This window comes from Centroberyx gerrardi, chromosome 10 (assembly GCF_048128805.1).
Source record: "Centroberyx gerrardi isolate f3 chromosome 10, fCenGer3.hap1.cur.20231027, whole genome shotgun sequence".
NCBI classification, from domain to species: Eukaryota; Metazoa; Chordata; class Actinopteri; order Beryciformes; family Berycidae; genus Centroberyx; species Centroberyx gerrardi.
In genome coordinates this window covers 5,082,896-5,108,896 of record NC_136006.1, presented here as the reverse complement: position 1 = coordinate 5,108,896, position 26,001 = coordinate 5,082,896, and the positions used below count along the sequence as shown (strand labels likewise).

The 26,001-nt window shown below is 42.7% G+C and overlaps 1 protein-coding gene across 2 annotated transcripts in view; it reads left to right on the top strand.

The window, feature by feature from the left end:
• Positions 1-26,001, top strand: part of man1a2 (mannosidase, alpha, class 1A, member 2) — a 155,614-nt gene that overhangs the window by 20,278 nt on the left and 109,335 nt on the right. For both annotated transcript variants that reach the window (XM_071907625.2, XM_078286008.1), the window contains exon 4: positions 11,227-11,488. In XM_071907625.2, the coding sequence (XP_071763726.1) occupies positions 11,227-11,488 (262 nt within the window). The remainder of the gene's footprint in view (positions 1-11,226; positions 11,489-26,001) is intronic.

Genomic DNA, 26,001 nt, shown 5'->3' with positions numbered 1-26,001 from the left:
CAATATGGCCTCCATTTAAGCCAAGTGGGTCATGGGAAAAGCGGGACGGGATGCTGTCTTGATTGTACAGGTCGAGGGAAAACAAACGTTCTGCCGCCTTGAAGACCCCCCAAGATGGGCCTCCTCTCTCCATTTACGGTGTTTATGGGCTAGCGGCAGGCAGACTTGTCTACATCACTTGATACCAGGAGGGGATTGTTCCCATGAGAGCTCTCTGGCTGAGAGTTGTTTGACAAGAAAGCAAACAGACACTCTCTGGGCTAGCATGTCGGAGCCGGACTGTGGAGCTTCACAGGGAAACGGTTCAGAGGAAAGGAGGAGAGAGAGAGGGAGAGATTCTGGACTTGAATAGCCCACAATAGCCTTTGTAGAAGTCCAGCTTCATGCATTTATCCTGCATTAGTAGTGTATACAGTGGTAGCCTTTGTAGTAGTCCAGCCTCATGCATTTATCCTGCATCTATCCTGCATTAGTACTGAATTTTATATAGTAGAGCCAAATTAGTTTCACCTCATTTTATGTTCTTTTGCCTTTCATGTGTTGAGTTGAGAAGTATGCTTTTATAGCAACGTGACTTCTATTTCTATTTTTGTGTTTGTTTGTTTTTTGATTATGAAAGACATCATATTTTTCATGAGAGATGGATTCTATGTGGCAGTCTTTTGCAGTAAAGCCTGGGCAAAACGGTAATGTAGGCTACTTTGTTTGTGTAGGATTGTTGTGTAGGATTATATTTCACCTACACAAATTGTGTTGTGATGTGTCTTTTGGCACCAACAGTGCTTGACATTGAAATCAAATCGGTATATTGTAATACAAAACTCTCTCTCTCGGCCAACTAGTTGCTAGACCATTCATTGTAACTTTTAGCAATGAAAAAGACAGCAAATCTTTTTATTTATTTATTTGTTTTCTCCAAGTGCTTCCTCTCAGGAATGGAGCCACAGTGTAGGAGTAGTTCAGTCATCAAGCACTTAAAAGTGGGACATGTACAATGGCTGCAGACTGGAGATCAGAGCAGTCAACCTGCACTGGTTGTGTGGGCTCGGTGTGAAAGGAGCCCATTACTGCTTCATGCAGTCATAACCCACTCATCTCCAAACGGACGCAGGCCACAGATTTTTAAAACCACACATTTTCAACCTTCGCCGCTCATCATGTGGTGTATTTGCGTCTTTTCTCCCCGCCCTAATTTCCATCGCTGTCTGCTGAGAAGTGGACACCGATTAGCCTGCAGAGCACCTCTCAGCATTTCAAAAACATCCCTCCCCGCGACTAGTTTGTATTCATATGTTCTCCTTTTAAGAGCAGAAATTGCTGTAAATGTGTGGAGCCGGCGCCCTGATTTCCCCCCCCCCCCCACCCAGAAAACAACTGATTCGGAAGAGTAAACAGGATCAAGCGGCGAGCTGCAGTCGTGAAGGCCCTGATGTAATGAGGGGGGTGGGGGGGGGGAGAGGGTACGTGACAGGTGAACGAGAGAGAGAGCTAGAGAGATGCTATGAATTCAGTCATCAAACTTCTTAGCTAGTCAGACGTATTTAAATCTGTTGAGCGGGAGATTTTAAGTGTAGCGGGAGATCAATGGCTGAAGCGGCTTTCTATGGGGTCGTCGAGGAGACTTGAACCTATGTGATGGGGCAGGGGTTTTGCCGACCTAAATTATTCATTGCGAGCCTAAACCGAGGGCGACGCTTTTGTAAACTCACCTGTTGTCATTCTCTCTCACCCCCCCTCCCCCACACTCTGTATGTTTTCTTCATTGTGATTATGTATAGTGTATGGCTTGCCCATGAGGGACCAAAAAGTTTTGAACTTGGGAGAAAAGATGGTTAACCCAGCCTAAGCACCTTAATTCTGGTTTGACAGCTTCAACTCTGACTTCTTAAGATTATTTTTTGGGCATTGTTGCCTTTATTAGACAGTTCAAAGTTTATAGAGACAGAAAAGACGAGAGGGAGAGAGAGAGGGATGACATGCGGCAAAGGTCCAGTGCCGGAACGTAGCGTTTACATGGTACACACCATAGACCAGTGAGCCATCAGGACGCCCTCAACTCGACTTCTTACTGATTTCCCTTCAGTTCCTCCTTGAATGCGAATTCCCCTGAAATCAACTTATGGCTTGTTATTCTGAGAAAGTAGTAATTTTGAGGTATGATATCAATGTGAAAGAAATATCAATGCTATGATGTCACCAAATTGCATTGCCTGAGATGTTTTTTTTTATGGAAATTGTAGGTTATTTGACTGCACCTATATAAAACATCTACAGTTTTTAATGTAAAATCCGACCTGGAGAGGCAATTCTGGAATGTCATAGGATTGTATGTGGAATTTTGAAATGTGATTGCAGGTTTGGTTGAATCTCCTTTTTAAGACATCACAATTTATAATGTTGATTTAACACAACATGTAGGCTTAGCTAATTAGTCATCTCAGGTTTGAATATGCCTCTCAGGACATGTTCTAATTCAAATGGAGCCAAAGGGAGACATTACCACCATTCACCATCCCAATGCTGCTAAATTTTACCCATGGCTGGTGCTTTTATCTATTCTACCAGCTACACTGGCAGGTAACCATTGTGGTGAGTTGCCACCAGCCAAATTCTGGTATATTTGTCTACTTTGTGTTCTTTGGCAGGTAACCAGACATTTGGAGGGCCTTTGCTACTCTAAAAATGTAGTTTGCTGGTAAAATAGCAAAGGTGACTGGTGATTGTTTTGGGATTTACCAGCTCCTGATAGTTTCCTTTCTGACTGGGAGAATTGTGAAAGTGGAGAAATGTCGCTGTGGCTGCTGAAGGAAGTTAATTTCTGCTCTGGTTATAATCAGCAGATAAAGAACATATCTATGACACTGATGTAGAATACAGATAAAGCAGTTTTTTAATTAAATGTCAAGGTTTTTTTTTTTTTTTTTTTTTTAAAGAGTAGAGAGATACTTCCAAATGACAGTTGGATACCTGCCAGTGATTGGCAGGAGCTACTTAAAGGAAAACCTGTTTGTGTGCCAGGATTGGTGATGAGATGACAGACTGCTGGACCTGATGCTGCCATCAGGGCTCACTCTCACACAGACAAGCACCAAACTGTGGGATGATGGAGAAAGGAAGCACAGGAGTCATTTAGTAGAATCTTGTGTGTCTTTGCGTGTGTGGGCACACAATTTGCAATTGTTTGCATTCATATTCCACTTCATCTTACTGTTTACTATGGCTGCATTCATCGCTCGCTTCCCAGACTCATCACTACACCATGGTAGAGAAATTGCCGCTGAATCGGTCTCCTCTACCAGCCACTTTGGCAGGTAACCAGCCATCATTTGGAAGTGCTTCTCTATTCTAAAAACAGATCTGAAAACAAATCCCTTCCACTACTCCACAGCTCTTATCTTTATTTCTGCTCCTATCACTTTGCTGTGGCTCCAACCCTTGAACTCTTTAATATTGGTTGCTTGTAATGTTTGTGGTCTAGGAATTGGAGCTTATTCTACTCTTGCACTCGTAACTTGTAAATTCTTCTGGAAAAGCACGCCATCTAAATGCCTCAAATGTGAAAGCTTAATGCAGTTAGCTGGTAAAACAGTGAATTTGCAGATTGCAGATTTAAACCAGCTACTGTAGACATTTGTGCCCTGCCCTGTCACTGAAAAAATGAAAACGAAATGCTTGCGGGTAGCGGAGTCGCTGCCCATGCTCCTTCAGAACCAAAAAAAAATCCCATTCCTCCATCACTATTCTTGTCACTTCATTGTCCACACACAAGCCCCAGAGAATGAGAAACCCCGATCAAAGGTTAATAACGGCTGTGGTGAATAACAGTCTGAGAGTGAAGCTCTGTCTGCTCGGTGTGTGAAGTGAGTCACTGTGGCTCGAGGTGGCGGTGAGGCTGGGAGGGTTCGATCGTCGCCCTGCAGCAGGTCCAGCCTAGACCGGCCAGCGACGGCTCCGTCATTTGGATGAGATTGTTTGCTCCCATCGTGTGCATGATTGTGTGTTGTGTGGGTGATATTTCTGTTCACTGTCTTGCTTTCTCCCTCCTTCCTTCCCCCTTTCCTTATACACACACAAATGCACCCACACAATAGCATGATTTATTCATATTGTCTATACATAACCTGTCTGTTAGCCAGGTAAAAACGGATGCGCTTAAAATATCTGAATCCAGCAGTGTGCCTGATGACTCAGGCCATGTCTGGAAGGCATGAGGGCTTTATGACTCAAAAAAAAAAAAAATCCTTCACAGCCTTCATGTTTTTATTTCCCCCTGCAGTCGAAGCGCCGCTGCATTCAGAAACTGTCCAATCACTAATAGTCCAGCAGTCTTTTCTTCCCTGGCATAATTGGATAATTAAGTAATTAAGAGTTGACTTGCTCTCTCCTGTATGTGCGTGTGTCTCTATTTGTTACCATGGCTACGTGGCACCCAGCCTGCACTGCTGTTCTCCGCGGACTCTTGAGTTTCCACGGCGTCAAAAAGCCTCACGTAGATACCCCACCAGGCAGCCGGGCAACCGCCGCTTCCCTCTGGTTGCCATGGAAGGCACCGGCCCTCACCGAGCGGCAGATTTCACGACGCCTCCGAAGATGAGATTCCAGTAGCAGGCAGGAGGGCTAATAGAATGAGGAAGTGATTACTGGAGGCCAGACATGACTGGAACGGCTGATCAGGGAGGTGGGGCTCTCCTTCCGATTGCTTGCTTCAGTGTGATTGGGGGGAGGAGGGGGGTAGGGGAGGAGGAACGGACAGAAGAAGAAAGGATAGGAGAGTTGAGGCATGGCGTGGTCGCCCGGGTGCTTGATTGCTCCGGCCCGTGCACGTCTTTGTCAAGGTAATTGAGTCAGGCAGCTGTTGACGTGCTCTTAATTGCATGTTTGACATTATATGAGACTCGAAGGGAATTGCCGGCGATGCTAGAGTGACTCTGATAATGGCTCGGAGGAAGAGAAGAAGAGTGACGTGAGAAAAAGATGGCGGGAAAGGGAGGGGGGGGGGAGTAGAGGGAGAGAGAAAGGGCACGGATGGCTAATGCAGATTTATGTGGGAATCTGTTTTCAGCAGAATTGCTGGTGTGTAGCGTTATGCGCTCGACGCATTTGTGTAATTTGTATGACGCTGTTTGTGTTTCCGTGACAACGTCCTGACCTTCTACAAATACATACACACACACGAGGCAGCATCAGCACCCATTAGAGCTGATGGTGTCAGCTGAACCTCATTCCTTCTCATTTCACGCTGCCTTGCCTCACACACACACACACACACACAAACACTCATGAAGGCATTAGCCAGTCATCCAACATCGGCACCCTCTAAATAACACATAAATATCACATTTAAATACATGCTGCTGAGAGGAAGGCTCACTCACAGACACATAGACTATGGCATACAGACGAGGCATGACTCCCCGTGGGCGTGCACGCACAAACACAAACACACACAAAAAGACATTCATGTACAGTCGCATACAGAGGCATGCATTCACAAGCGTACACAGAAACCTCATCACAGAGTGGGAAATACAATGCACACACATTCGTGCATGTGCACACACAAGCATCACAGAGTCTGAAATGTATTCCACACACACACTCTTACATGTATGCAGATACACAGAAACCTCATCACAGCCTGGGAAATACAATACACACACTAACCCATACACATAAACATGCAATCCACACACGCTTACTGATGCATGCATACACAGACAGACGCCTACACACATGCACACACGCACACGCGCGCGCTGTAAACCACATCTTAGTGTTGGAAAATACGTTTCCTATCAATTAAAGTCTGTGGACAGACGCACACTGAGTCGCGATATGAATATTTATGAGTTGTTTCCAGGGCGATGTTGCGTAACTCGGAAGCTGTTTATTTTGGTCTCTGTTGGCCCCACATTCAGCATCATGATAGAATTATAAAATAGATGCACAATGTGTTGAATGAAGCATAATTAGTATAAAACGTCTATCTCTTTCCTGTTTATCTCGCTTATTTGTGTCTCTTTCTTATCCGCTTTCTGTCACATTCCCATTTCGTTATCTCATCGCTTTCTCTTTCTGTCACGTTCTCTTTCCTTGTTCTTACTCTCTTTTCACATTTTTTCTTACTCTTTCTCTCACAGCCTCTTTTCTTGCTATCTCATAGCCTCTTCTTTCTCGCACGGTATCTTTTCTCATGTCTCTTTACATCTTTCTCTTTTTTTCTCATTCTTAATCTGTATTTGGCTTTTATGTTCTCCCTTTATTTCTCACATGCCTCTTTTTTTCCCCTCTTCTGCTTTCCCTTTTAGCTTTACTTCTGCTCCTCGCACACTATTATTTTCTCATTTCTACAAAATGCACACACACTTTTCTCTCAGGCGCACTCACACATGCACTCAGTCTCACATTCACTTACAGGCTTTCTCTCTCTCTCACACACACAATCGTGCATTCACTTGAGGACACACACACAAGCATGGACACACTCAGTCCCCTTGCAGGCTCATATACTCATATACTCCCTCTCTCATACTCTTTTACAAAACACTCATATCTCTCTGCCGTTGGCTCAGGTTGTATCATACAGTCTTGTCAGCCAGACCTACAGTACATAGAAAGACCTCTCACGCCTCATCCTACTCCTCCCTCCCAGCAGCAAACATTTAGTCACACACACTGCCCATCAAAAGATTGGGGACACCTAGCTTTTGAAAATGTTTAATAAATAAGCATGTTTTCTTTGTCGGTTTGCAATAACTTAACCCCATTAAAGACTAACCAGGTTTAGTTTGAGGGGAAAAAAAATTATACATGCAAATATTTGTGACGATAACACTAAAACAATTAAACATACATTCATCAAAAAAACCTCCTTAGCAGCTGGAACTGCTGCACACACTTGCTTCATGTGAACAGTTTTCCAGCTCTGCCATGAAAAACCTTCTCTTCAGACCAAATAAGACACTTGGATGAACATGAAGCTGAGTGTTGAGTGTTTAATTAATTGAAAAAAAAAAAAAACCCCAGAGAAAATCAAATATTACTTTGAAAATTTAGAAAAGGCAAGGTGTCCCCAAACGTTTGATGGACAGGGTATATGGATGTACACATGCACACAAAACACAACTGAGCAGAGGAAAAAACACACATCTGAATCTTCAAAAGGCTCCGGACAGAAATGTAAAGCGTAGAGGGCAAGAGCAGATAGAAACCTCACACGTATACTAGGTGTTAATAAATTCATACAACTTGGGAACAACTTGCAGTGTGCGTAATCTATGCTTGCTCTACACAAAACACACCCACACGTGTGTAACACACTAGTATTCACATACACAGTCATCGCACACTTGGTGAACACACCGCACACTAGGGGTGCGATCACACCTACAGTTTGTTTTCTTTGGTCCGAACCATACTGGGAAAAGTTTACTCTGTTGCATTTCTGTATTTGGTTCGTTTAGGGTCACGCTGCCCAGCTACAAGCGAACCAGGGCTTGTAAACAAAAGTGGCATGGACTCACAAGTATCTTGTTTTGGTAACCTTAGAGATTTCAGTCCATCTGTAACTTAAGCTAATCATAATGGATTTGTCTGCACTCTTTGTTGTAATTCACCTTCTTTGGTGTTTATGCAATTAAGAATACATGAAGAAATAGCGGAAAATAGGCATCTCCCTAACCCTGTAAAACCTTGTGTTTTGTCGTCGTTTCCTGTAGTTCAGATTACGTTCTCACACCTAACAAACCACACCACAGTTCTCTTGTTAGAAGACTGAGACTCTCATTTTCAGGCGTCTCAGTGTCGTTATTCGGTGCCACCTGAGAACTGTACTGAAGGAGGAAACTGTGCAGAGTTTGAATAAACCGCACCAAACATGCTTGGTGTGAACCCGCCCTAGGGCTGCACAATTAATCATGTAGTTGTACATCAGAATTTCATTTTCCACGATTAATAATTGCAGAATTTGTTAATATTGAAACATATATTTTTTTTTTAACTCTTTTTTTTTTATATGTTTTTATTACTCTGGATAAGAGTATCACATAAATGCCTAGAGTGTAATTTCATTTCATTTAGAATGCCCACTGTAGTTCACCGTAGCCGAGATGATATAAAATGAAGTGCAGTAAAATAATTTTGTTCCTCAAAGCAAAACGTTTAAGACTAGAAATCATGAGTAATTACAGTTTTCGAATCTCGCAGCCCTATCACAAACACACACACACACACGCACCATGTCCTCGGCATTGTATTCTTAGAGAAGTGTAGCTCTGTGGAGGCCGACAGCTGAGTCCACATGTATCGCCGCAGGCCTTCAGCTCCCTCCCACACTGCCTGGGTAACATCACATGAAGGGTCACGCATACACAAGCACACACGTGTTTGCACACATTTAATACACACATCGGTATTCTCATATCGGTGAACGCTTTGAAACTCACAACTACGGCCGCTCATAAGCATGCGAGAAAACACACACATACACACAGTTCGAAGTGTGACAGAACAACTGACAACTAAAGTTTTATCTAATCTACACACACAAACACACTTTGAAGTTGGAAGTTTCACAGTACAGGTAATTTTGGAACTGACAACTATTGTAATACCTACAGCAGGGTTGGGTGATGGGATGAATACATCAGGGATCGCTGATGGACTGAATCCATCGTCGTGGGAAATTCTGCTGCCGACTGTTTTTTTTTTTTTTTTTGTTCTTTTTTCCAATTCATATTACCTTGATCTTCTGTCTTTTAAAATGCAGCCTAGTGCAAGATATTCAAATGGGGACAAAAGGGGCAAAAATTCTGCTAAAAAATTACGCTGGGACAGAAATTATGCTCATTTTGATTTAAAATTTGAGTTAAAGCCTAAACACTGCTGACATTTCCATAACGTTCCTCAGGATGCGCTGCTTTCATCCCATTTGAGTGTCTTGCACAACTGCTTCTTATTAGGAATGCACCGCCGCGTCTTATGCCCTTATTATAGCAATGAAATTGGTTTTAAAGTTTTGGAAAAGAGAGGAGGTCCCGTCCGCTAAAATGTGGCTGGAAGAAATTACAAGACTTTCTCACCTTGAGAGAGACTAAGATTTGCTCTGGCAGAGAGACTTGGTCAGTTTGATAAGACTTGGCATCCCCTTCTCCGTTATCTTGACACCGCAATTTGACCTGACTTGTAACGCTTCCTTATTACAGTGACCCAATCTCTGAAGTCTGAAGTCCCTGGGTATGTGGGGTGGGGGTGGGGGTGGTGGTGGGGGGGTGGGGGGTTTAGGGGTATCCTCTTCAGTAGGTGTGCTCCTTAATTTGTGTTGTTTTGTTTACCATGTTCAGGCCTGCGTGCTCTTTTCTGTTTTTGTTTATGTATTTTGCAAAATTCAAAATAAAAAACATTTGAACTAGGAATGCACCGCCACCTCATACTTAATCATCATTTTTTATAGCTTGTCTGTGAGGACTTAAACTGCAATTTAAAATGTTAAAAAAAAGCCTCTTTCTTGCACATTTAGTAGCTACTTTTGAATTCAAGTCATCACCCCCACGCTGCGCACATCCCTTGAATACATCTGGGATCGGCTGTACATGTGATGATGATTCTTTGGATGTACACTATTACCCAACCCTACCACACAAAAACTGAAATCGCAATATGAATTTCTTCATTTCTTTTTTATGAATTTCGCAATTTCCAAATCGCAGAGGCTGCAATTATTTGCGTAAGAGAGGGGTGTCCAAAATGGATTTCTAAACATTTTAGTGCTGTGGGCAATCTTTGGTCCATGAATCAAATACAATATTGGTGAAAACCTTTCATCTGATTCAAACTCAGTAAATCCTGCACACTGAGAAAGTCACTGTTCTTTAAATAATTTTAAAATTCAAAAAAATGTATAACAAGAAAAACTTGCGATGATATGAATCGCAGTTTAAATCGCGATTGCAATATTCTGTCAAATAATCACAATTTGATTTTTTGTCAATATCTTTCGGCCCTGGTGTGGGGTAGAGCTAACTCGCTAGCAATGCTAGCAAGCCTCTCTTTATGCCTGTTAGCATTGCAAAGGTATTCCCAAGAATGCCTAAATGTGTAGCTAAAGATAAAGCTTTTTGTCAATATCGTTCAGCCCTAACGCGCGCGCACACACACACACACACACACACACACACACACACACACACACACACACACACACACACACACGCAGAACGCAGGACGTGACACTGAACAGTGTGTCATTGCATCAACAGACATGCAATGTTCTGTCCCAGAAAGCTGCTTTCTGCCCTGACAGTAGGCTGCCAATTAACAAACTGAACCACAGCTGAGACTGTGCGCTATTTGGCTGTAATTGTATTTACATAAGATATATAATAACAGTCAAGCAGGATTCAAAGATGGTTTTTAATTCTTTCAGTGACCGCAGAACAGTTCAGTGTCGGCGTCGGCCCCAGCTCTCTTTTTCAATATCCCGCTGTGTTTGTTTTTCATGACTGACCCACATCCTCGTGGGGTGGAGTTATGTCAACACCCTCAGGGTCTTACCACCGTGTGAAGCCGCGGATGATGTTTCTTTCTCATCCTGGCGCTGCTTGCTTTCCTCATTGTGTTCCTCTACACCTGTCCTATTTCCTGGAGCTGATGTAACCGCAGAGCAAGGGGGGCAAGTTTCCCCTTAGAGACCGATGGCAGGTTTTGTCATTTCCATAATGGTTGAATTAGGGGTGGGTGAAGCGTATTCTCACTTTATGTGTCGCCGTGTAACCAAAGAGCTTCAAGCTCTTGTAAAGAGGGTCAGCAAGGACACGCTGATTTGCAGTATGAGCTGAAGTCGCTGTTGTACTCCAGTTTGTGTTATATTGTATCTGCTTTGATTACAGTTAACTTGATGTTTAAAAAAAGAATAGGTACTTGTCATGGAATGTGAGGGGAGTTTTATAGTCGTTTGAACACCATGCCTCTGCACAGCAATTAGGCATTTTCTTTATTTTGTTAGGGAGGAAGAGCTGAATACGTTGCAGTCTTTCCTTTTGTTGTTACCTCCAACATGATGGCTTGTCCTTCCCCCAGAATTTCAGGGTTTTTTTTCGCCATGAAACTTCCATTCATTCCAAATAGAGACCCCACCCCACACTTTCCCTCCCCCAAAACGTCTGCCTTTTTCTGTCATCCTCATCTCAAACAACTCTGACCTCCTGTCGTCTTCTTGCCCCCCTGCAGGGAGGACGAGGAGAGCCTGCGGGACAAGATCCGGGCAGACCACGAGCGGGCGCTGCAGGAGGCCAAGGAGAAGCTGCGGAAGTCACGCGAGGAGCTGCAGGCCGAGATCCAGACGGAGAAGAACAAGGTGGTGGACGGCCTGAAGAAGAAGGAAGCCGGGCCCAAACCCCTGCCGCCCGTCCCCATGCCCAAAGTGGTGGGCGTCAACGACGGCGAGCCGCCCGAGCCCGATGTCAAAGAAAAACGCGACAAGATCCGAGAGGTAGGATGACGGGAGGTGTGTGTGTGTGTGTGGTATGATTTGAGGGTCCAGGAAAGGGCCAAATCTTTGAAGCCAAGTGTAAATAAAAATCTCAATGGAGCAGAGGAAGCAGTTGGAGCAGGGGAAAGACCTCATTGCACACTAATGCAAATCTAATGCCAGTAAAGGCACGAGTCAGTGAGTTAATAACCATGGCTGAAATTTTTTTTTAAACGGGTAATTTCTATAATATATAGATTTGATCCCATTTGGGGTTTTATGTTTCATATTTCACAATCCAGACCATCATTCACTGGGTTTTACTGGCATGCTGCCATCTTGGACCATGTCAGCTGAGCAGGGATTGACTCGCATGTTTATTACATGTGTACAAAATATTAGGGACATCTTCCTGATAGAGTTGGAGCTTTTGCACAATCCACATCTCGATTGTCTCAAAGGTTAAAAATCCTCTAACTCGTCTGCTTCTCTTTATCTACATTTCCTCCTTTTGTGATTAGATTTAATAAGGGAAATCAAGTGCTTTTACCTGGATTCACCTCATCAGTGTACTTCATGAAAAGAGCAAAGTGTCTAAATATTTTATACATTTAGTGTGTGTATTCAAGTTTGGCTGACATCTCCATACCATTTCCATCAGCTTCCTCAGTCCCGTGAGGACTATCTAGCACTAAAGTAGGATCAAAAGTACTAGCCACGGGATTGGTACTTACTGAAATTTCCTTTCTAGTGTGTGCGTGAAGACCAGGGTGCCCGATTACATGTCTGAATACATTTCTGTTGCATTCTATCTGTCTGGGCGCCAGCTTTTAGTGAAAGCAAGTGGGAGCCAGACGGACAGGGCCTGTGCTGAATGCAGATGGTGCTATCTGGTCCTACTCTCCATAGACACTGAGCCAACCCCCGAACCTATCTCCCTCTCTGTCCTCCTCTCCTTCCCAGTTCTCCTGCATAATTACCTCATATCGTCTCTCTTTAAACAGCACTTGGAGTCAGAACACTCGCTGTGCATGGGAGCCGGCCCATTCACTCTAAACCCGCCTTTGTCTCTAAATGCCCCTTTTGTTCCCTTCATAATTACCATTCAGAGAGAATGCCATACACTCCCAAATGAGCAAAAAAACTAGCAGCTGTATGGGCTACGGCACAGCACACTCCCTTTTCCTGATTGCCATGTGATTCCAAGGAGAAATCATAATCGTACACGGCTATACAATTGCAGTCATAAGACGCCTCTTTTTTTTTATTTTAATTTTTTTTATTATATCACGGCTAGAGGCAGCCGGTTGGCTTGCATTGTAATGTTGTAAAGTCAAGTCCAGCGAGGCATACCAGCATCCGCCTTCTTCTTCATTGTTTCTGTGTTCCAGCCAGACAGTAAGCAGTGTTGCAGGCAGCGGTAGTTGTTGAGACAATCTGTCTCCACATTGGTTGCCATGGGATTACACCATCTGTCTAACCTATAGCATCGCATGAAGCATTTTTGTGAGAGTGACGCAGTTTTTCCTGTAGAATATTTAGAGTTATTTTGGTTCTGAGACCCAGGTTCCCTCCTGCGTCCTTTCCAAGATCCTGATATATGATACGACTGCTCTCCATTGCGATTGTAGTTGTTATTCTTTAGGGGGCAGGTCGAGCAATAAGGATAGATGATGAATTTTTATTATATTTCCATTTTTCTAGCTGTGAGGGCAGTTTTGTAGCTGCGGGGGGCCACTGCTGCTAAATGAAACACTGACAACGCTTGCTTTTTTACACAATGATTGATTGCACCGAAAACAAATTGAAGTGCTTTTTAAAGGTTAGTAGGCAACTGAAGTCCTTGGTTGACAAAATGATATCATTTTTACAGACTGATCCTCTGTGTTGTAGAGATGTTAAATGACAAACACCAGCTAATGATTTTCCCAAATGGATGTATAACATTTTGGCAACAAATTCTTCATACAGGCCTCTTGGATCTGTAGCTTAACAAATAGAGAGAAGTGCAATTCTCTATGATCCAACAACACACTTTCTTCTGCACTGAGCCTGGAGAGAGAATGAGGCTTAGGAAGAGCAGGTCCTTGTGGAGCTTGATACCAGGCCAGGACACCAGGGGCACACCTGTCTGCAGAGGCAGGGCTCCTGATCACACCACCACCGCCCGCTGCTTCAGCTACAGTTCCCACAAGTCATGGGGTTTTTCAGTTTTTCTTTTCAGGATTTGGGGGATTTCTTTTTCTTTTTTTGACAACTCTGTTTTTATTTCTAATGGAGTTAAATGTTTTTCTGCTCAGTAACCTGTTTCCTAATTTTGTCTTAGATGAGAAAGAATTTACACTTTTATTTATTTATTTATTTTACAATTTTGATTGTGTTTCCATTTTTCTAGCTGTGGGGATTTTGTGGCCCCCCACAACTAAATGAATGCAACACTGCAGTGCTCATGCAGGATAAATGCATGAAGGTGGACTTTTGCCACCACTGTACAGCGTTTTGAATGAAACTCCTCATTCGTTCCTTATGTCATCCACATGGCTTTGATCTCTGTTGCCAGTGCCCGTTCCTACTGAAGGCAATATTGCCCTTCTCTGTTGCGACAAAAGGTTGCCCTTTTATCGTAACCTTTACTGCTAAGTCGGGCTGCGCGATTGTTAGGCGAGTGTATCTCTACATTACGTTCGACTATAAAATGTAGTAGAGATAAACGTAATGTAAAGCGCGAATGTAAACAATGTGATGGCGCTTACATTTAAGTTTTTATACTTCTGCGCTGATGTGCGGGTAGCATGTTGTTGAAATCCCGAACACAGGGTGGCAGTGTTTTAAAAAAAAAAAAATCATATCGCACCCAAATGAAACATAGAAGAGAGTAACAGGAAGCAGACGTGACAATCACTGGTAAAAACAAACATGGACGGCACTATAGCAGTGCAGCTGGAGGAATGGGATGTGTTGGAGCAGGTGGAGCTTGAAGAATTGGATGCCGTCATGATCGCCCCTATGATCAACCAATCAGAGTGCACGACTCTACATAGACTCGACGGCAAGTTGAGATTTTTGGGCAGGTACGAACACCTACGCGAAGACCCTTTTCAACCCCAAATACACGTCAAATAGCTTCAGTTTACGTGCAGCGACGCTATTTTCATGAAAGAATAAAATGCGCTTGAGACTGATTCGGTACACATCTCAATCAACTGTTCAATTCATTTAAGATACATTTTAAGCAGCCAACAGTTCAGTACAAATCGATTCTGGCATGTCTTAATACAATATGATGTGGAGCAATATGATGCGATTCTATATCATGCAAACTACTATAGTTTGGCCACTAGTTGCTTGAAGGAATCAGTCCAGTTATGTGTCAGAGAGAAAGATGTACATTAAAATGGTGTCCTCACATTATGGTGACCGTAATAACATCCTATTTTGAATCTCATTTGTTGATAGTAAAAAGTTTACTCCTCGACTCAACTCCTTTCAAACAGGCCATTGTTTTTTAACGATGCCTTGCTGCTTTTTTTATACATGCAAATGCTTCAGTAATCGATTCTGACCGTGCAGAGCTGCTGGAAGTGGAACATGGAAGAACCTTTTGATACCTTTTTTTCATCGCTAGCGCTACCGCTAGCTGCAGGTGACGAGGGGCGAGCAGGACTCTGTCCCACAGCGAGTCCGTGCCGTCTCTTAAAATTTAATGGGTCACGAGAGATTAGTACTGCTGCCTGTTTATTTCACTGCTGCTCGGCAAGTGTTGAATATTGCCACATTTTTATCAAGTTTTCCAACTTTATTCTGAAACCCAAAGTGGGTCCACACTTGTAATTTCTAGGTGTTTGGTACATCGTGTATTTGCTCTACATCGGTTGACATTCTTGACAAAATAATGGGCAGAGGAGTCCAGGGAGGGGGAAAAGTTTGGGGTTTTTTTTAGCGAGGGGCGGGGACACACGATGTGGATCTTCACTGGGCTGACAACACTGGAAGAAGAGGAGGGAGAGAAACACACCAGGAGAAATGACGTTATTAGGTGCTAAAATTAAAAAGATTAGAAGGACTTTTCCGATAGAGAGGAGTCCGCATCGATGTGGCTGCGAGTCCCTCCCAACAGCTTGATACAAGCTGTTTGAATCGATGCAGCTGTATTTTAGACATTAAACCTGCTCCATCGATTCGAATTGGTGAATCATCAAACCCCTCATGACGATTATTAGTCTTGATAATTTGAGGAACAAAATTATTTCACTAGACCTTTTGTATCTTATATCAACATCTTGACTATTTTCATCTACAGTGAGCGTTATAAATTAGATAGAATGTTTATCAGTGGATTTTAGCAGCCCCTGTGCTAAAATCCATACAGGACAGTCAACCCCGGTTTCTTCAAACTCACTGAGTGGGAGGGAATCAGTCAGATCCAGCTGAGTCTTTTTGCTGCTGCATGGACCCATCATGCCACTCAGGCCCTTTGTTCTTCCAGAAATAGAAATGAACCTCGTTTTTATGCCCATCGAATGCATATTTCATCGACTGTACAGAACAAAAAATCCTCCTCCTCCACAACTTCCATTAGCTCTGAGCTCTGTGCTCTTTTGCTATTCTGCTAATTACGTGGCCCGGACATTAGCGGCCATTAGCCTTTTGTCAGGAGATGGAAAGTGCTTTTGGGCAATAAAAGAAAAGAAATGGGATGTATTTGACTATTAACTGTTCCAATACTATTCACCTGTCACATCATGAGGTATTGTTGGCCCAGAGCTGTTGAAATAAGCCGGCTGCTGCAGTTAATGGGCCGTGGTACGAAGGCGGAGTACACTTTCACTAAAGTTTGTCCATCAATAACGTGAAAATACTAGTTAATGAAGAGAATTGGTAGAGTCCATGATACTACGATCAAAAGCACCTTTGATTTAATAGTAAAAGATAACCTTTTGGCCTTATTGGCTCTTCATCAGTTTTCTATGAAGCATTCTTTTTTAAAAATTGAACTAGTTGTTTGCGTTGCTTGTTAAATTGTTGGATTGATGTTTAAAACACTTTGATGGTGCTTCAGTATCCTCTTGTGTGACCGAGAAACTTCTGCATGAAACACTACATGAAGCACAACGTCCATCTGCAATAATAAATTAACTTTTCTCAGATTTCCCCAAAATAAAGGAGTAGGGTAGACACACTGATAGAAGGCCGATAGAGTTATAAATTGCGATCGGCTGATCACCGTTTCTACCGCCTGATCAAATTGTAGGCCTGCATTTGTTATTTATGCTGTGCCTTTTGACAGTCATTGAATACAGGCTTTCTGTTTTTTTTTTAAATAGACAACAGACCCATTCATTCTTTATGTGGCCTTTCAGTTTTTAATTTCAGAATTGCCAGGAGCGCAGTGAGACACTTGGTTTATTTTGCTCCTTTCTAAAGAGAGCCTTTTGTAATGATTATAGTATTCATATGCTACTTTCAACTGTTTATAAACATTGACAGCTCACATATTCTCATTTCTGGTATTGTGTTATGAATTTTTAGGCTATATGATTGGAAACTACTACTACTGATGGCGAGACGTGAATAAGGATCTCAGTCATCAAGCATGCACTAACATGTAATAACTATGTTTTGATCAAAACTATGATTTATTTGTGAGGATTTTTGTTTTACTTTTAGAATGCTCAGATAATGCGCTAATTCAATTTTTTCGATGAAGAAGGTAGTAACATTGCAGTTTATTTTGTAATTTGATTTCAGATTCCCAAATTTAGAATAATTTTGTGTAATGTCATTTTAATTTTGTTTGAGTTATTGTTTTGGTGCCTGAGGTCAGCAGTGTTTTGTGAGCAAGTTGAGTCATAGTTTTCTATTATGAGATGTGGTGTTGCTTAATAAAGCTTTATATTCAGAATTATGGTCAGCTTTGTTAAGATGCTGCCAGAATTTTATGGCTCTTTTTGGGGATTTTTAGGTGTAAGGGAAAGATTCCCAGTTCTGCTCGAGCATTTCTGTTTACACCAAGGACTGTAAAACTCACTGTCACACCCAGTTATGGATTGCTTGCATGTCACACAAGACCTAATGTAATCGAGCAGACAGTAATATATAAAGACCTGCTGGCCAGGAAGCTAACTGCATTAACAGTGGGGGGGGGGGGGGGGGGGGGGGGCGGCTATGACGAACGTCCTGTGGCTGATTATGGCTAAAATGATTATCTGGATTATTTTGCGAGATATTGTGATCACAATGATTAATCGTGACGATTTGGGGAAGAAAACTATTTCATTACGCTGCGTCTTACATTGACTTCTGGATGGTTTTCAGCTACAGCAGGTATTGTAAGTGAAATGAAATGAAATGCTTCAATATGGCCAGAGTGTATGATTAATAATTGTGGAATCTAAAACCACAGGCGATCTCAGGGAAGTGCAGTGCAGAAACACCACAGCTATTAGCGCTTAGTACCAACATAGTAGTGATTTAAAAAAAAAAAAAAAAAGACAGAGAATCTCGCAGATTACCTCTTAAATGTTCTGTTTTAAGTTGACATTGATATCTGAAGGCAGGAGAGTGTCTGGACCGAAATCCTTGTCGATTTTCCTCTCGACTCGACTCACCAATCACTTAGCTGTGACTGTTGAGTGAAAAGCAAACTATTACAGATTTGCAGTTTGTGTGTGTGTGTATTTCCCCACAGAGCTATAGACTGTGGCTGTAAAGTCCAGACAAATCGATGGCTAAAGCAGGCTTTTTTAAGTGCGACCTAAATGGTGCTGCTATACGGATGTATTGGCCAATAAAGAGCCAGCGGAGCTTTCCGATGGAGATGTGGAATATCTGCAGAGATGGCAATAAGCCCCACCCCCCTCCCTCCACCCATATCTTTTACTTAACTCTCTCTCTCTCATGCTTTTGAACCCTCTCTCTCCCACTCACTCTCTTCGAAGGCTTGGCAGTGTTCGGCAGATGGCCTTGTATGTTGATTACGCACCAGGTTTCTGTGTGTGTGTGTGTGTGTGTGTGTGTGTGTCTAGTGCGATCGCCTTGAGGGTAGGGCACAGCTCAGCTTTCATCACTCCCTTGCTTTCTCTCTCTTTCTCTCTCTCTCTCTGTCTCCCTGTCTCTCTCTCCCCCTCTATCGCTTTCTCCCTATCTTTATATCTAACTCTCCCTCCCTCTCACTTGCTTTTTTCTTCCCTATCACTCAACTCTCTGTCTCTCTTTCTCTTGTTTTTTACCTCCCTATCTCCTTCTAAGTTTCTCACCCCTCCCCCCCTTTGCTCTTTCCAATTCTTTCTCTGTTGCTCTCTACTTCCATATCTCTCTTTCTAACTCTTAATCTCTGCCCCACCCCGCCCCTCCAAAAAAAAAACAAACCCTAATTTCCATTTGCCACACTCTGAGGAATCTTTCTACCAGTCGCTCTCAACGAAGCTCATGAAGACATCTGTTTCCATAAGGATTGCCGTATTGATCTGCGCTGAACAGTGAGCTTTTCTCATCCTCAGACCCCACAGTGTATCATTTGGGTCCAACAGAAGAAAAACAAAAAAAAACGACGACGCATGCCGGAAAATGTACGCAGGCAGGTTGAGAATATTAGCTCCATTTCCCTGGCAGCGTGTTGTTGTTGTTTATGTTTTATTTCACCGTGAACACGGATTGCGGCCGTACTACAAATTAATCTTTGAGAGGCAATCATGTCGGATCTTGTAACGCTTGATGTTCTCTCGCAAGCCAGCCACTCGCATCATGTGGCAGGGAGATGGCATTTGATGATCCAACCGTGTTGCATAGGAATTTATGACTCTCTATACATTATGTATGGAATGTCATGGATCTATATTTCAACAGGCCCTGCAGCTGCCATAACTGTATCTCTGAATATAGACATTAGCCTTTTTGAAAGTGGATTTATATTTGTGCATGTGATCTTTACAGTGCTGCCATTATAGTAGCATATTTGTGCACATAATGCTCACCAGGGCTTTGCAGTTCTGCTGTTTAAGTAGCGTATATTTTTTACCTTGTGGGTATTAAGCTGTTGCTCTTATCCAGATCAACATACAGTGAGGACAATCTTCAATTCATTGATCACCAATCACAATCCATCAATAGTAAGGGGGTCAGAGCCATAAAGCCTGGCAAATAGAAACCTTACCTGTTTCTATCACATTATGATCATGCAATGTTAGAGAGAAGTGCTGATTTAAAGAAAATATATAAATAAGAGCTAAATTGAGAGGTGGAGGGGATCATGTTCATCACAGTTATACACTGTCATGAATATAGTAGCCTGTTCTCACAAAATAAATTCCTGCTATGTAGAAAATAGGAAAAACAGGCACACATCCAACTTCACATTCAAAGCAGGGGCTGGGCATTTTTTAACACTCAGATCATGTTCATAAATTCCTTTCGCTCCTGAATATTTCCTTTTTGGGCGAATAAGTGCACTTGGAAAAAAGTGTCACTGTAGAGCCGTGATCTTCATGTGCCTTTTCTCTTTTCAGCACCAAAGTAAATCTACCTCAGCAGCTATTTTTTTCTCTGCTTTTCGTCCAGTTTCCTTTTTTGCACACACGACTCCGATACATTTCATTTGTCCCCCTTTACCCCCCGATTCACATGCCCCTCTCCTATATCCTTCTCCTGTACTTGCTTGAGTATAATCTTGCCTCGAAGTGTAAAAAAAAAAAAAAAAAAAAAATCCTGTTACTTCCTTCCTCAGCTCTTATTTTCTTACTTCCCTTCCTAGTACTTCTCACTTACAGGATCGTTCTAGGGTAACAGGAATATTTTGTTACAGCTTTTGTCTGGGTCCTGTGGCTCTCACCCTTGCTCTTCTTACTATTGGTTGGCTGTAATGTTGGTGATGTAGGAACTGAAGCTGACTTTTACCGTTGCACTCATTGTAAGTCGCTCTGGATAAGATCGTCAGCTTAAATGCCTAGAATATAAAACAAAATCCTCTTTTCCTTCGTTCCCCAGTGTTTTTGTTTTCTACCAATTACCTTCCCATTCCCTAAAAGATGTGGAACTATAAGCTGGGCAGGAAACAGATTATGTCTTTGTCCATTGGCCCAGTTGCTGGTTTAGTCCAAAGTTCTCCATTCACTATTATACCAATCCACGTGTAATTTTAGAGCAGATAAGAGCCTCCAAACGCTGGCTGGTTACCTGTTTAAGTGGCTGAAAGAGTAGACAAACTTGCCAACCAAAGCCAAAGGTTTAACAGCATGTGACTTGTGGCTGGTGGTAATTTCCCTTCCTGAGTATAAGGTGGAGTAGGGAGCATCTCGGGCATGCCGCTCTAAGTATAGGACAGGCCTAATGAGCCTCGCCGATTAGAGCTGAGGTGATGGAGAGAGTGTGACAGAGGAGCTGGCAGAGGACATGACCGCCCCACAATGCCTCTCTCCCCCCTCTGGGCCACTGCCACAGAAGCACAGCTCTAGCTTCTGCTTTGTTTTTTCCAGCCAGTCGTACAACAAAAAAAAAAAGCCTAAACGAAAGCCGGGGAATCTTTTCTCCTGCCTGGATTAGTGCGAGTGATGGCAGGGCTGACAGGGAACTGAGTTTCTACTTTGCTGTTTTTCCAGATGTTTTCTGTTCTGCAAAAAGGTCTACCTGTGTGTATGTGTGCATCTGAGTGTGTGTATGTGTGCATCTGAGTGCGTGAGCACTCAGATGCACATGTTTTTGTGTTTACATCTGTGTGTCTCTGCATGTCAGGAATTAATTGGATGGTCTGCCTGACAGCTGTTGTCATGTTGACTCTGCTGCTGAAGCAGCACTGTGCAAGAGATAAACAAGAAGCTAGCTGCATGCAAGGGCATCATAGATCAAGCTACATTTTTTTTTTTTTTTTAAATGAGAGCAAGCAGTCAGGGCAGGAAACTGACTTTTTCTGTGTCAGCCACATTAGCTGCTACATCCCAAATTCACCATCCACGTTCATTCTTTGTAGAGTCGGACCTTGAAAACACAGTTGGTAGTGATGGGACGATCTGCGTATCTCCCGATACGATTCGATACGCGGTATGGGGTCCACGTTTTGATACAACCACAATACGATGTAATAGATAAAAGTCCAATGACAACAAAGTCTGACTGTGCAGAACTATGTTTATTTCTGAGACACAAATCTTTCTAGCAATGGCATTGGCTTTCTAGAATGTAAACAACAATTTAAAAATGTCATTACAAAGTGCAAATTATATCATTTTGATGGAGAGCTTGTGAAATTGTGATTGGCAAGTGTCCCATTTGTGATTACTACAGCTGAATAAAATGGAGCTAATATCACAATTAATTTTTCTGCCCTAGGATACATATTATATCTTGTATATTGTATTGTTGAATTTTGATATATCGTCTCATCTCTAATAGTTGGCTACCTGTCCAAGTGGTTGGTCAAGATGAGAAGCCAGGTGCAACCATCATTTAGCAGCATTTGAACAGTGGCTGGTGGTAATTTCCAACCCTGTCAGCATCCTGTCCTCCCACCTTCAGCATTCTGTTCATGTTTCAGGTGAAGATGAGGTACAGTTGATTGACATTGACGTGATAGGGAGAGATAGGACAGCATAGTATGATATGGGATTTGAATCTGTGTAGTTGGAGGCAGTAGCCCAAAGGTTAGAGAAGTTGGCTCGTTACTGTAAGATAGCTGGTTTAAATCCCTGTGCTGGCTGAGGAAATCTGGGCTGGGAAAGTGAATGAACTACACAACTCCTGCCAGTGGAGCTGCTCAGTGACCAACAGAAGACTGTGGCTGAATGAGAAACAGTCATGAAAAACAACATGCTCAGCAAAAGTCCTCTCTAGATTAGGTTTTTGTATTTACTTGTGTATTTCTTTAATTTATTAGGTTTATTTTTACAAGAGCAGTTCACATTTATCAAAACATTTTCAAGGTGCCAGTATTAGTCAGCCGGCCAAATTTTAAGCAGCTCATGGCAGAGTAGGATAGGAATACCAGCCACCAGCTAAGTGGTGGTAAATTTTAGTAATAAGTACCGTTTTCACTGCCCCATAGCACAAAATGACCATAACATATCTGTGGGGGGTGGATAGGGTTGTTAGGTACTGTGGAGGAGCACCTCTATAAGAGCCAAGCTTTATGTGTGTGTGTGTGTGTGTGTTTGTTTGTACGTTCATTTGTGTGTAACGCTTTTTGCAATGCGCAGTGCTTGGGGAAATTAATTAAAATCTTTAATTAGAAAATGCTCATTTAATTCTCGATTCATATCATCACAAGTTTTTCTTGTCATCAATTTTTTAGAACTTCAAAATTGTTTAAACAGAAGTGATTTTGTTCAAAGAAAACAGATGTCAGTGTGCAGGATTTACTGAGATTGAGTCTGATGAAAGGTTTTGATTCACGGAGTAAAGATTACCTGCAGCTCTAAAACACCTTGTTCACAAATCCATTTTGGACGCTTCACTTTCTTAAGCAATTAATTGCAGCATCTGTGATTTGGAAATTGCAGAAGTTCATATTGCGATTTCGTTTTTTAAAATTTTTATTAATTGTTCAGCTCTAATTCTCCTCGTCCTTAATTGTATAAAAAAATTAATTACTGCATAATAATTGTAAAACCTTGTTTTTTTTGTGGGGTTTTTTTCAAAATCAAAATCTCATACCATTACATCCTTGCAGGCCACTGTACCTCAAGGGGAAGATTACTTACTGCCCCTTTAGAAAATCTAGCTTGCTGGTGAGATAGTGAAAGAAAGTGGCTGGTTTAAAGTTGACTTGCAGTTGAAAGTTTGACTTGCAGTACTTGTTGTGTTTTTTACTTCTACTTTCTTATTTTTCTCCATGTTTATTGTATGCACCTACATACCAAGGCAAATTCCTTGTTTTGTGAACTTTACTTGGCAATAAACCTGATTCTGATTCTGATTCTGGTGAATCTGGGGATACACCAGCGACTGTAGCTGGTGGACACAAAAGTGACTCTCTACCTTGGCTCCTGGTCATGGTGTTAAAAACATTAACGAGACAATAAAAAGACGAAACCACAGCAACATGAAGCACACAAGATGGTACCAGCTACGTATATGTACCCACAGTGCAATCAGTATCTCCTGCAGGTACATTATTCCACACTTTATTTTTAAGTGATGATTCATCCTCTCCCTTTTAAAATGTCTCACTGGGAAAATATGTTGATCTAGGTTCTAAGCAAGGTAATTTTGATCTTGCACAGGGATAGGCTGACTCATTGCTCCTGTTTTCAGTTCAGATAATGAGCAGCGGGGCAGGATAGAGTCGGAGCTTGATGCCCTTTTTTGTCAAGTTTGTGTGCTTTTGAAACCCTTAATCACGGGGATGCTCAACACTTTGGAACACTTTGATGCTCAGATAAATGCTCAGTGTCTCTAAACCTTCCATTAGTTTTGTCATAATATCAATTTTTTGACTCTGGCACTGATATCAGCCCAGCTATCACAGTTTTGATTCTAAAATAAGACTGCAAGCAAGTGATAAATTGATAAATAACATGAAATTATATGTTTTTTCATCAAATTGCAGTTCATTTGAAGAGGTGGGACAGAATCTACATCAAGTGTTTACCATTGGACATGTTTTGCTCTAACCTTCTCTCAAATGCTATCAGCAAAACAATACAGTTATACAAATGGAGCACATGACTCATCTGGGGTGTGATTTTCCTGGTAAAATATAAGGCAAACTTGTGTGTGTGTTTTTATGCACGCTGAAGATGGTACATGACATGAAACATTGTGTACTGCAATACTTTTTCATTGGCGGTACTCTGTGTACAGCTACCTCCCATCTTAAAGAAGCTAGTCCTCCCAATTAAGGCAGCGTCTCTAAATGTCAGCGGAGCCACAAGTTCCTCCACCCCTTTATCAGCGAGTGCTGCTCAGTTTTTGGCAGGGTGGGAAGCAGAGTCCCTTTGTGTGTTCAGTCACTCTGTTGGAGACCCTCAGGGGTCTGGAGGAAGTGTAAAGTGTACTGGGCTGAGATGTTTTGGACACGGACCAGGTCCAGGACGAGGAACATGGCTGAGCTTATCCCTAGTGTATTTAGAGGTAGTGGGATAGTGGGAGAGGGAGAGTAGGAGGTCAGTATGATGCACACTGAACCACACAGAAAGCACTGTGAAGGAATAATTGAGAACTTGAATCCCAAATGATTTTCTCAATAGAAGTTAAAGACCAGAAAGGCTGAGCAAGCTTAAGGCCAATACCATGACCCAGTGTTATTCCTGCCTTCAGTCATCATTCTTGGTAGCCTTCATGTTTTTTGACTGTTTTTTTACTCATTATTGAGATATTCGGTGGCCTTTTTGTGTTTGATTCCTCATCACCATTGGCTTTGAGTGTATCTGAAAATACATCAAATCAAAACTATGAAACTGTCAACAGGCTCCCCCTTCTCCTCTTTCATTGTAAGTGGCTCTGGTGTCAGCTGAATGTAAAAAAAAGTTCTCAATCGACCACTAGGTGTTTTTGCTCCCACAAATTCCAGAAACGGATAGCGCTGGTATCATGATGTGTGTTGTAGACTGTTAGATTTGTATGGATTCTCCGTACATTACATTGAAGAAACGCTATCACCGGCCATTATCTGTTTGAACTTGGTGCTTGGGAGCTGTATAAAAAGAGCGTATCTGGACTCTTTTACTGTCTCCATTTCAAGGGGAATTTATCGCCACCCTCTGCCCCGGTGCCGTGAATGTATTTACCGCAGGAAGCAATTCAGATGTCACATTCTCGCCGCCCTCGTGCATCTTCTGATAGGCCTTCCGTTAAGCCAGATAGGATGCCTCCGTGGGGTGAGTTAGAAGGAGATGAGAAAGAGGAGGGCGGGTGGACGGGCGCTTTAAATCAATCAAACTGACTCCGGAGGTCACTCAGGGCAGCACATAACTCCAGTCACAGCTCCCCAAACCTCCAAAAGCCTGTCGTTGTGTGCCTCTTCTCTGGGAGCTAAGCTGATTTTTCTTTTTCTTTTTTTTTTCTAACAATGCCAAAAGTAATGGCCCTGCTCTCCGCCGCCGACTCAAAGGGGATTTATGAATATTTCACTGCCCTGTGTGTGTGCATGTTCGTGGTCGTACATGGTAATGTGTGTGTGTGTGTTTGTGACCCTAGCGCGTCAGGGATAAGGGTGCATGAATCACGGCCGTTCCTCCCTCGGGACAGGGATGGCTGGGGGCAGATTGGGCCTCTTTGCCAGTGCGGGCAGGAAGCGTGCGCCCGGTGGGCAGCCGTTTGGCTGCCATTGTGAAGGTCACAGCTCCTAGCGGACTGTGCGATCACGCCGGACATCAAGACAGAGGGCCGGCCGGCCGCACTGCGGACCTCACGGTTTATAGGCTGTCCAAGCTCCAAGCTACCATCCCCCACTTCTCCTCCCTTCACGCCCCCCCACACCCCACACCCCCACTCTCCCACAACCCCACACATACACACATGCACACACACACTACCGAAGTCCTTAACTGTCAGGGGCTGTGCAGGTAACACTTAAAGGGAAAAGTGAAAAACAGGATTCACGTTAC